This window comes from Procambarus clarkii, chromosome 11 (assembly GCF_040958095.1).
Source record: "Procambarus clarkii isolate CNS0578487 chromosome 11, FALCON_Pclarkii_2.0, whole genome shotgun sequence".
In the NCBI taxonomy this organism is placed as follows: domain Eukaryota; kingdom Metazoa; phylum Arthropoda; class Malacostraca; order Decapoda; family Cambaridae; genus Procambarus; species Procambarus clarkii.
In genome coordinates, this window is record NC_091160.1 from 12143396 (window position 1) to 12156421 (window position 13026).

The window sequence follows — 13026 nt, forward strand, 5'->3', positions numbered from 1 at the left end:
GTTCTCTACATTTGCTAAAAAAAAAAAAAAAAAAAAAAAAAAAAATGCCTTACCAGAAACAAATGAACCCAAGCAATCCACCTATTCTATCTGGAGCATACCTGGCGAAGGCTCTGGGAGTTGTTCTACTCCCCGAGCCCGGCCTGAAGCACACTTATCATGGCCAAGGAACAGAAAACATCAATATTACAGTGCTTTGACTTTCACCAATACAGTACTGTATATCGCATTTTTAAGGGATTGTTGATTCGTTAACAAATGTACTGTATTAAACGAGAGGATGTAACCAGCTATCCAAAATCCAAAATTATCCACTAATAAGTATAAGTAAAAATGTTTTACTGAATGCAAACATGAAATAATTTGTGCGCATCCTCAAGCTCTTACCCTTAGCACCTCTGGGTAGGAAAATATCTTCGACCCATGACACCTGACTGTGAGGTTAGTGAAGGGCTGACACTTGTCCAAGATGAGCAAATCATTATGCTGCATCTGTTTGTTCTTATGCTGGCCCTCCAGATCCTCACCGTAGTCTCGATGGAGGTTGATCTGTGATGATACCACAAACCAGCGACGGGACGCCCTGTTGTGTGTACACAAACAATTTAAAATTCATGCGCTTCTTGCTTGCAGTAGCAAATATGAAATACAGAACAATCATATACAATACTTAATGATAATTTTGCCATTTTCTCGTGTGTGAGCTGTTGAGAGAGAAACCGAGACAATCGTCTGATATAATACCTAAAACACCACTTCCTAATGAGCCTCACTTTTGTAGGTCTATTATAAATACAATACAGGGGTACCTCGGTTTAAGAATTTAATCCATTCCTGTAGACGGTTCGTAACCCGAAAATTCATAAACCGAAGCAAAATTCCTCATAAGAAATAATGGGAAATGAATTAATCCATTCCTGACTCCCCAAAAACTTCACTTCAAAGTAAATTTTATACCTAATTCACCCAAATCTTCACTATAAAAGTATGTTCAAGTTATTACTTACCCTTGCAGATAACTCCTGTTGACGTATGGAAGATAGTGAGGAGGGGAGGAGGAGAGGTGTTACTGTTTGGAAGGGGAGTCCCCTTCCATTATAACATCAGACAGTGATGATTTTTCTGGGGTGCACTCTCTGGCACATTTTGTCTGCATACCACTAGGTCCTGGTTGTGGCTCCACTAGGTCCTGGTTGTGGCTCCACTAGGTCCTGGTTGTGGCTCAACTAGATCCTGGTTGTGGTTGGTTGTGGCTTGATTTTCTCACTTTTCTCACAAGGAAACATTCCATTGAAGATTGGTTTTCCCTTCTTTGCAACACTTGTCTGTAGTGAGGCATCACATTGTCATTAAAAAGATCAATGCAATGGCCTACTACAGCTTTATCTGGTTGATTCTTTTCAGCAAAACTTTGCAGTCCTTCCCATATTGCACACATTTTTGTTAATTAATGAGGAAGGGACATTCACATTCTCTACTGCCTCCTCTTCCTTCCCTGAAGATTTGTTGTACTGCCTAGCTAATTCAACAACACGAGTACCATTTTTCATGCTTATGAATGATCTCGCTTTTCCTCTATGCTCTTTCACACATGTGATTTCTTGCTTTGAACCTTACCACTGGCTTTCTTGGGACCCCATGACGAGATATACAATAACAACTTTTATGCTCAAATGGCCAAAAATCTGACAAAAAACTGTAAATTCTTGTGAAGAATTCAGGCGGGATAGTCACTGGGCGTGAGGCACTGGTAAACTGAGGCGCGATCGCCATGCCACCACGCTCTAGGTCGGCCGTACGCGTATCAACAAACTCGTATCCCAATGAAAAGTTCGTATCCTGATTTGACTCACAATACCAACTTAGTGGTTCGTTATGGTGAACAAAACATGCAGATACATATAACCTGTGTATATAGTGTAATAACCGACAAAGTATTTGTTCACTGTTTGATGAACATAATAATTGAATCAGCAATATGCACACCATATTTTTGAGTACATCGATGATTCACTCATTTTATTATATAAATATATCACACTACACACTATTGAGTAATATTACAGCAAAAACAACAAAAAATCAGAGACATTGAAATAATTAGGTAATTATCTCTTTGTGGCCACTCCTGCCTGACAGCTGGGAGCAACAGACCATCTAGGACGCACGCTGAGTCAGCGCCTGTTTTTTGCCAGACTTCCCCGCCCTATAGCGGGCAATATATGCCACTTACGACTTTTTTATTATTTTTCACATGATCAGAGAACACAAATTAACAGGTTTAGAAGAAAAAATAATTTATTTTTTTTTGGTATATGCCTGTGGGTGACAAATGCTAATTAGCCCTGAGCAACACAAGGGTTAACATTTGTGGTCCAATCTCTCTAACATTATTCCTGCCACTTACCCATGCACTGTAATGATTTACTTTATATATACAGTATATAAATTAAAATTTCAATCTGTTTCAAGATGGAAGGGAGATGAGGGTGAAGGGGGAGACAAAAGGGAAGAGGAGGAGAAGGGAAAGGGCAAGAAAAGGGGAGTAAGAGGGGTAATGAGGGGAGGGAAGAGGAGGAAAGAAGAAAGTTGGAATGGAGGGGTGTGAGGAGAGACTATCCCAGGGACCCCTCCTAGTATAATATATATTCTTCAAAACTTAACACATAAAAGATACAACTCTAATAATGAATCAAAACCAGGTATGTAATCAAGAGCTTACTGTAATATTCAACTTTGATAAAAAAAAAAGTACACTATCTGAGAGCCACAAATTTACACATCTGCTCCATAAGTTTATCACGACTCAGCCTTAGAGTGACGCTTCTGTATTTGGGCACAAAGGAAAACCCAATGATTTGGAAATCGCCAGGCTTACACTGGCTTTCTTCCTACAGGGGAGTCTTGGTGAGCTGGGTTATACACGGGTAGGGAGACGTCATATCCCCGACGATATGTAAACGAGGAAAATCCTCCGCCAGCCATGAGTGCCTTGCCATGTGCCAAGTTCAGTGTTGTGTCAAATATTGGAGGTGTTCCCGGCAACATGGTGAAGAGGAGATGGTTTTCACCCTCTGACCAGCTGTGGAATATAACCAAAATTATATTCAACAGTATAAAAAAAATCAATATGACTGCACTCTAGTTTAGTTCATTTATTATTATGCATCCCAAACCTATTCCCAAAATTATAAAGGCATATAATAGGTTCAGGAACTGAACCCAAAAATTCAATTAGCTAAGCAAATTACAGTCTAAACTAGTGGAGGGTGTACATGGCTTTAATGTATATAATAATTCATGTTGCTGGGGATAGAAAGCCTGTGTATGTATATAAATATACTGACCTTCCCCCCTCGATGCAACCCACAACAGTTGCTCGACTCTCGGGTATACTTACTACTAGGGCAACAGAGGCATTAGGTGAAAGAAAATGTGCCCAACCATTTCTGTCTTGGCCTCAAGCAATTACTGTACTGGCTCAAAAGTTAGCCAAAAACACATTAGTTTACCTCTCTCGCTAACATTTGGTAAGCAGCCTTTGTAATGTTGGGTGTATCCTTGTAATTACACTACTGTACTGCAGTTTTAAAATATTTGTCATTATATATATTGGCATCTGCAGTTTGGTTGTATACTCTTTAACTAGAACTGTCTACCAGACATGAAAGACCTTACATAATATAAAAAATATAAAAAATAATGGAAAAAATCTAAAATTTAATCATGGGTTAAAATAAGTACAGTACAAGACCCAATTACTACATACTGTACAGTATAACCTTGAAATTCAGCTCAGTAGCATTCTGAACCCCATCCAAATTTTAAACAAATTAAATTTTTGTTTTTATCTTTCATGAAGTTTGGTATCACTTTTCTTACTAAAAATTATGAATATATATTTTTGCTTGTTTCCACACTCAAATAATAATCAGATTTTTTCCTAGAGTAAAAATAGAGCATCAATTGGAAAGAAATGCTCCTCCCGAGTAGACCCCGTGTTTGCTTCCCCCCGGGTCTTTGTTAATGAGCACACCAATGTTAATGCTAACACATGCTAACATACTTGGTACTGAGCGACTATGCATCTGACCAACACAATCCACGACACACGGCTGACTCACACTCAAATGGCTATGCCCCTCGACAATCCACACGCAAGAGAACATAACAATGCAGAAGGGCAATTGGCTTATGTACAGCAACCCCTATTTGTACCCAACCAAACTCAATGGAACATCACATCACTTCCTTCATCTCTCCATTAACCTTATAAACTCTTAATGCCTCTCCTTATTGCAATGCTGTAAATTCCTTAGTTCTCTATATTCAGGCTTTCCACCAACATTTACTGTCATAGTCAAGTATATTTTTGTAAACAGCCAATGGTAACCAGCAGCAATATTTATACATTCTCAAAGAAATGACAGCCAAGATGGTGGCAAGTACTGTATTTCATTAACAGAAGATGGTGTCAAAATAAGATTTTGTATGATAATGAAGTGTTCATGTTACATGGTCTTTTTAATGGTGCTAAGAAAACACATATTGGCACTGAATAGTGATAAAAGCAAAATTCACTTACTAAGGAAGCATGGCCAGTGTCTGAGCGATCTTATCCTTCCTCAGGTTATTATCATTCAATGTGTCTACTGGAGGAACGAGGATGCACGCATCGTGAGGATTGGGAGTATAATACTCGGAGTTGAGTATGGTGTCGATGATTTCAAAGAACTCGCGAGACATTGGCTTGATGGCTATGTGGTCTTCATCCACGTAGCGAGTCATGGGATAAACGTACCTGTTGATATGGACACCAATTACAGAATTTTGTACCTGCACTATAGTAATATAATACAGTACCCGAAAAAACCAGTGCTGAATGTAATGAAACGTCATTTTCTGTGCGAGTCCCAGAGGCTCCCCGGAGCTATCCAGGCTCATAGGGATAGTCCTAACTTTTGGCATCAGTCGATGTGGGTGGAGTTCTAGGCCTACCGGGAACCACGGCCAGAACGTGGCCCCTTCAGAGAGGCACATGGAGCAATGGCCTATAGAAATGCACATGAGATTTTGGAACATTCTATATCTGCCTTCGACCCAGACAGGCACCCAGAAAGGTAAGCGCCTCAAAACAAACCCCTATTCTGGTGAAACCAATAAAAATAACAAAACAAGTGGACAGAACTCCCCCAAGGGAAAAGAGCAAACAAGCATGACGTCACACGAGCTGCGCCGCATGTCTGCGCAGCTCCCCCCTCCTTGGGAGGGGGAAAGGGGAGCCCCAGAACCGCTCCGGCGATCCATACCTCCAATTCCGAGACTAGCTATCAAAAGACGTGAAAACTGTCGACTGGAAGGAAGGAGGGTTGCTGGGGAGCCTCCGGGACTCACCCAGAAAATTACGTTTTATTACATTCAACGCTGGTTTTCTGGGGGGAGCCCTTATGGCTCCCTGGAGCTATTTCACCAAAGACTGAGGAAAAAGGGGACTTACCCGGGAGGCGGTCAGTGCTCCACACCTCAACTCGAAGTCGAGACAGGCTGCAGACGCCGACCAAAAGCAACACAGGCCCGACTAGGCCCAGGAACGTTCACGAGGTAGCGTGCAGCCAGGACCCTGTTCAACCGCCAAAAACCCCGTGCCCGAATGTCAACCCAGGACATGTTCCCAAAAATGACAGCAAGAGCAGCGAACTAACGAACGTCATGGGCACGGGGATAGACCGCAGGCTGGCTAGGCTTAATAACCCTGTGGACAATCTGAGAGACCCGTACCCACAAAGAGGGAAGAAGGGAAACCGGATCAACCCAAAGTACGTCCAAGAACACAGAAGCCGTGGTGCGCAAATAATGGCGGAGAGCCCCAACCGGACACAAAACATGATGCACCCCCGGCCTGACCAACCAAGCATCAATAACCCAAGGACCCCTCCGGAAAGCAGCAGTCTCATTCTTCGCAAGAAATAAAGGAGACGGCTGCAGACGAACAACCTATCTGCCGGACCGAAAGAGCAGAAACTCCTGTGCCAGAGGAGAGCATGAAGCCCCCCGACCCAACCCTTGGGGGCCAATGCCAACAGGAAAAAAAAGAGCCTTCGAAAAACAATCCTAAACCGAAGGGGCCACAACAAACCGAGGAGAAGAAAGATAGGAGAGCAATTTGTCCAAAGACCTGGACGGCTCAGGCAGCGCATGAGCAGGCCGGGAGTGAAACAACGCACGAGACAGCTTGCGAAACGGCGCAGAAGTAACATCTATACCAAAAGCGAGCTGAAGCGGCTCCGCCAGCACCGCACGATATGAGGCGACAGTATTCCGCATAAGATGACGGTCCTGGAATAACCATGAGAGAAAGGACACCATCACCCGAACCGAAAGCGAAGTACAATGACGAAGAGTCAGAAAGAAACGGAAGGACCGCCAGGAAACTTCATACTAATGCCAAGACGAAGCCCACAGGTGGGACACCATCGACGAAGCCACCTGATCACCATACAAATGGTGATAAACTCGAGTCAAAAATACCAAATACAAGGACTCGAGGAGAAGAGCGAACCAAGCTCGTAACAGACCGGGCCGATCTTCTGGAAGAGGTGGAGCTGCGGAAAACCCCCCGGGTTCGGACACTGGGCAAGCAGCACCTGAAACGAAAGCTGGGCCGGCCACCACAGGGCCAAGAGGACAACTCGCCCCTAGCAAGTTTCCAAGCAAGCCAGGACCTGGAGCAACAGCTGAACCGGAGGAAAGAGGTACAGGAACCCCCACCTAGACCAGTCCTGCAGAAAGGCGTCGATCCCGACAGCCTCGTGGTCGGGGAAGGGCGCCATATATACCAGAAGACGCCTTGATCACACCGACGCGAAGAGGTCCTCCTCCGGGTGCCTGAACGTCTGGCAGAGCCAACTGAAAGAATCGGCATCGATCGTCCATTCTGTGGAAAGGAAAGGAATTCCACCAGGAGAACCAAACCCCGAGAACTCAGCAGACGAGTCACCCGAAACGACCAACCCAAAAGAGCCAAGGACTGCATCGAACCCCCTTCGGTTCAGACAATCAACCACCGGGGAGCAGTCCAAATGGAGCTGGATCGTCGATCCACTGGCGACCTGAACCCTCCGAAGTGCAAACCACACTGCCACAAACTCCTGCATCATGCTGTGGGCCCGATGAAAGGACGAACCCCACCGCCCCTGGCTGGCCTGGTCACAAAACCGCAGCCGAGAGACGACTCAACCCTGAACGCATCCAGCGAGAGCTTGGGTAGGCGCCATGATACTGAAACCCGAAAAACCTGAAGAGGAAGCCGGCAACGCAGCAGCCGACATAACGCCCCCAGGGGCCGAATCCAGTGATGGCGAAAGAGGAAGAAGGGACATCCCCGAAGGAACCAGAACAGCCGATGAAGCCAAACCCGACCCGGCGGGTAGACCATAATCGCAAAGTTCAGGCTCCTGCACAGACCCTCGAGCAACCGCTGAGTGACCCAGGAGCCCCCCAGAAACTAGCGCACATGGGACAGCAGCTGAAGGAGAGACTCCGGAGGAAGAGACAAGGAAGCAGTCCGAAAGTCCCACACGAGGCCCAGCCAGGCCCGAACCTGGCAGGGAACCAGATGGGACTTCCGCCAGTTCACCAGGAACCCGAACCCAGGTAGCTGGGAAAGCACCACACCCCTGGCTAGCAGACACACGGACCGACTGGGAGCCCAAACCAGCAAGTCGTCGAGGTAAGCCAACACCCCGACTTTATACCAATAACATTGATCAGTTGTTGAAAAAACAGCTGATTGGGATGAAGGAAAACCGAGGGAAGCTTCAACCAAACTTGGGGAAATGCTGAAGTGAGCCCCTAAGGATCAGTTCACAGTGTGTAAAGCTCAGTTCACAATGTGTAAGGCTCAGTTCACAATGTGTAAGGCTCAGTTCACAATGTGTAAGGCTCAGTTCACAATGTGTAAGGCTCAGTTCACAATGTGTAAGGCTCAGTTCACAATGTGTAAGGCTCAGTTCATTATGTATGAGGCTCAGTTCATTGTGTATGAGGCTCAGCTTAGAGAATTAAATATCAGGTTTAGACCTGCTACCAGGTCTAAATTTACAAAAACTATTACAGTAATATAATACTGTTCAACCAATGCTCATATTTAATATGCAGTACTCATATAATTTTATTTTATTTTTTATTTTTTTTTATTTATATATACAAGAGTTCTTACATTCTTGTACAGCCACTAGCACGCACAGTGTTTCGGGCAAGTCCTTAATCTTAATTTTCCACAGAATATGACCCACCAAATCGTTTAACAACCAGGTACCCATTCACTGCTGGGTGAATAGAAGCAACAGTTGAGGATTGGTGCCCCGTCAATCCTCCCTGGGCAGGATACGAACCCAGGCCAAAGCGCTTGCAAAACGCCAGGCGAGTGTCTTACCACTTCGCCACGGGAATTGCTAAACATGTAATATGTAATTAATGTTAGGAAACTGTATGAAGATTCAAGCAAACGTCATCTCACCACCCTCCAAAAGACTTACACTGATATACGTTGGGTCCCACTGCGGCCACAGCAATACACATTGAAGCAGTTGAAATAATGGCAGTCATCCCTGGTGTCTGTTGGGGTAGGGGCTCCTTCCTCACCCACTAGTAGTTCCTCCCAGTGGTTGGTGGCTTGTAGGCTCAGGCGGGCATCTTGGCTCCCCGGAGAAAGCCCCGTAGTCAACAGCTAAAGCAAGGCAGAAGCAGCTTGTTAATAATACATCATGCTTAACTATATTATGCCAAAATAAACTAAGGAGAAATTTAAAGTACAGTATATTTAAAACCATTAAATAGATTTTCCTAGATCATTATATACAGTATTGTAACAATAACAATAATGAGAAAATTCGTAGGAGTTGTGATGAGAATTCGAACCTATGCGGTGGGTGTTCCCAAGCACTCCTACAGATTTTCTCATTGAAACATCACGTTAGTGTGATTACTCTGTGTAATAACAATAATAATTAAAATTTAGGCATTGAACATAGTGAAATGCCCTTTACTGGTGAAGCCCTGAGTAGGTCTCCAAGATGAGCCAAGTGTCGACTTAGCCACACCTTAAGGAGAAGAACCATGCTTTTGAGACTCATCCTTGCCTAAAAGGGCTTGACTGAATGAAGGCTGCTAAAGATCTTGCCTGTATGCAGGCTAAAGGATCTCACCTATATGCAGGATAAAGAGAATCACTTGTATGCATGCTAAAAGGACTCACCTGTATGCAGGCTAAAAGGATGATGGCAAACACAAGGACAATCAACACCGAGATGAAGAAGTTGCGGTATTTCCGATAGAATAAATTATCGAAGGAATTCTGCAAAGGACACACAGAAGAATCAATACAAAATATTAATCATAAATTCAAATATGCTAAATGAAACTCGGCTTCAAAGTTAATATGATAAAATAATCCAGACTATATCTGGATATCCAGATAATGTACTGTATTTTTTTTTTTTTTAACCTACGTACTAAGTTTAGATGGAAACTTGCAGCTTTTCCCAGTCAGTCATTTTTATTTTAAGGTGACCATTTGATTTCTTTGTTTCAACCATTCTAGTACTTTTTCCATTTACTCCATGTATGGAGTAAATCCATATGGAGTAATCCATATGGGGAGCTGGTCAGCCGAGCGGACAGCACGCTGGACTTGTGATCCTGTGGTCCCTGGTTCGATCCCGGGCACCGGCGAGAAACAATCGGCAGAGTTTCTTTCACCCTATGCCCCTGTTACCTAGCAGTAAAATAGGTACCTGGGTGTTAGTCAGTTGTCACGGGCTGCTTTCTGGGGGTGGAGGCCTGGTCGAGGACCGGGCCGCGGGGACACTAAAGCCCCGAAATCATCTCAAGATAACCTTAAGATATGTGCTTCCAGTTTCTGCGCCAGTCTTTTACATGTGGTACGTTATCAAAAGTTTTAGAAAGTCCACGTACACTACATCTACTGCATGTTTTTGTCTGTGAAGTTGGTTACTGTTTCCAAAAATGTGAGCAAGTTAGTTAAGCAGGATTTATTTACAGTATAACAAAATCATGTTGTGATGCTTTTACAAGTTTATGCGCCAAGAAGAGTGATGGTGTTCTCTCTTAGGATTCTCTGTGATCTTGTCAATTTGTGAAGTTTGGGTAATTGGTCTGCAATGTTCTGCTTGAACATTGATGCCTTTCTCAAAGACAGGTTTGACATTTGCATATAGATACCTCGATCACTCCTAAAGCCACTTGGACTTGTTGGTGCAGCAAAGGCCTCGCTACTTGCAGGTCAGCATTTGATCCCTGATGGTTCAAGAGGTTGGGCATTGTTCCAACATTCTGTCCCCCTTATCTCAACTCCCATTCTATCCTTGTAACCCTTTCATGTGCTATATATTCATACCTGTTTTGCACTTTCTCCTCATTGCAACTACAGTATTAAATTTTTTTGTGAAGCAACTACAGGATGATGCCCTTAATTGTACATACAAATGAGAGGATACAAGCCTTATAACCTCTCATACATTTAAAAATGGCATTTGATCAGGTCTTGCTAAAACTGGACACCTGCAAGCATAACACAAGCATAGCCACAGTTTGTCATTATCTCTACTCCAATTCGCTCCAGACTAAAACTATCCATGCACAGTACCTGCACTAACAAAATATTTTCACCTAACCAAACAAAATGACCTAATACCAGAAAAGGGAGGCTAGTTGGGATGGATGATGATCTTCCCAGTACTCTGTCACCGACCCAATATCCAGCAGAAGAGCCGGAGCGAAAAGGCACTCATTAAGACGAGCTTTGAAATTACCGACGGTTTTGGCCTCCACCACGTTCTCAAATTGTAAGCCACTGTAATTATAAAATGTTGAGTTGGCCTGGTACTCCTAACAGCATATACCAGTAACAGTTTAAACAAACCTGAGTACCATTTACTTAACCTAAGGCATGGATATAAGTTATTTGGATACTGCACTATTTGGGTACACTATCATAAGTGGCCACACTGAAGGATTACAAAACAATAACGAATAATAATCGTCTAAGTGCACAAGGCTACAATGTATGACAACATACAGTATACAAAATGATTATCCAGATACAAAAATAAGTGTTGGCCATTGGGCCTACACTACAAAGTTAAGCCCTACTATGGAACAAGAGACTTGGCCTAATTCCAAGACAATTATTGAGAGAGTGCTAAGCCACTGGGGATCGAAAGCTGACCCTGGAAGGAGGAGGTCGTCACCATATTGCCCAGGACATGTGAATACCAGTGTGATGTGTATAGGGCGAATCTTGCAAAGAAAATGTTCTAGCATTAACTACATAACATCTCAGTATTAGGAAAGAATAAGGTGCCTTAACTTGATCTAAATTTAATCTTAATAATTTGGGCAATTTACAGATACCCAAAAAAGAAAAGCAAGATTACCGCAACATGATTAAACCAAAATTTGTCCACTTAAAGCATTTGTACCATTTCTACTTGTTGTAACAGAGGTTACATAGATGAAAGACACATCTTACCATAGTGAGGGCCTCACAAACACAGTATACTGGCACAATACCATGCTACAGTTCACTGAGGGTCAGGGACGCTACACCCAAAAACACACATATACGGTCAAGTGTGCCACTCATATGGATAAAGACATCACCTACAATAACAACCATAACCGTAATTCAGAACAGTTTTTACGTAACAAAAACACTACAATTAAATCTTAGATAAATTTGTATTCAATTTAGATCATTATAATGTTCTTATTTTAGAACAACAGTAATGATTAATGTTTCATCCGTAATATTAACTGACTTGGATTCCGCCCCCCAACAGCTGACTGTGTAAACACAAGATAGGACAACTAATTGTGCGACTACCTACTGTCGAAGATATTAATGTCAGTATTTGTCTAATACAGCTGGTAACCAGTTGAGAGAATATTTTATCAACTATTCATTGATATTATTATATATTGATGCTTTAAACATGTGTTCCAAAGTGAATGAAACCAGTTTCGAGTCATAATGTCAAACAAGATCGAAGCCTCATAATGACCCAATATTTGTTTACCTGCACAAATAGTCCGAAATGCTTATTTTATCACTCATAAAATGGTCAAACATATTTAAGCTATCACGTATACATGGCTCGGTTATATATATATATATATATATATATATATATATATATATATATATATATATATATATATATATATATATATATATATATATATATATATATATATATATATATATATATATATATATATATATATATACATATATATATATATATATATATATATATATATATATATATATATATATATATATATATATTAGTATATTTTGGTAGCAGTCTTTCCTGTAGACATATATTATTAAATATGACCGAAAAAGTAAGATTAATAATTCTAACACGAATTTTCTCAATCTTTCGTACATTACGCTTCACTGTTGGAGGTAAATCAAATATTAATTCTCCAAAATTCATTTTTATTTCTAGTCTGACGCGACACGGGCGCGTTTCGTAAAACTTATTACATTTTCAAAGACTTTAGTTCACAAATACACAACTGAATAGAACTTACGTATCTCCGATTTTATATCTACATTTGAGTGAGGTGGGAGGGGTGATGTGGCATTAACACAAGACAGAACAAGAGGGGATATTAATAGGGTATTAAAAGTATCAACACAAGACAGAACACAAAAAATGGGTATTGAATAGAAGTGTTTGTAGAAAGCCTATTGGTCCATATTTCTTGATGCTTCTATATTGGAGCGGAGTCTTGAGGTGGGTAGAATATAGTTGTGCAATAATTGGCTGTTGATTGCAGGTGTTGACTTCTTGATGTGTAGTGCCTCGCAAACGTCAAGCCGCCTGCTATCGCTGTATCTATCGATGATTTCTGTGTTGTTTACTAGGATTTCTCTGGCGATGGTTTGGTTGTGGGAAGAGATTATATGTTCCTTAATGGAGCCCTGTTGCTTAT

General features: G+C 42.1%; 1 protein-coding gene across 1 annotated transcript; it reads right to left on the minus strand.

Moving 5' to 3' along the window:
* Nucleotides 1–2071: 2071 nt before the first annotated feature.
* LOC138363791 (exostosin-2-like) lies at nt 2072–11671 on the minus strand. The gene is made up of 5 exons (XM_069323169.1): nt 11552–11671; nt 9257–9355; nt 8538–8728; nt 4586–4801; nt 2072–3082 (listed from the first exon to the last, which is right to left on the minus strand). Exons 1-5 carry the CDS (start codon nt 11552–11554, stop codon nt 2875–2877), a joined length of 717 nt encoding a protein of 238 aa, XP_069179270.1. The 5' UTR covers nt 11555–11671; the 3' UTR covers nt 2072–2874.
* Between the last annotated feature and the right edge of the window lie 1355 nt (nt 11672–13026).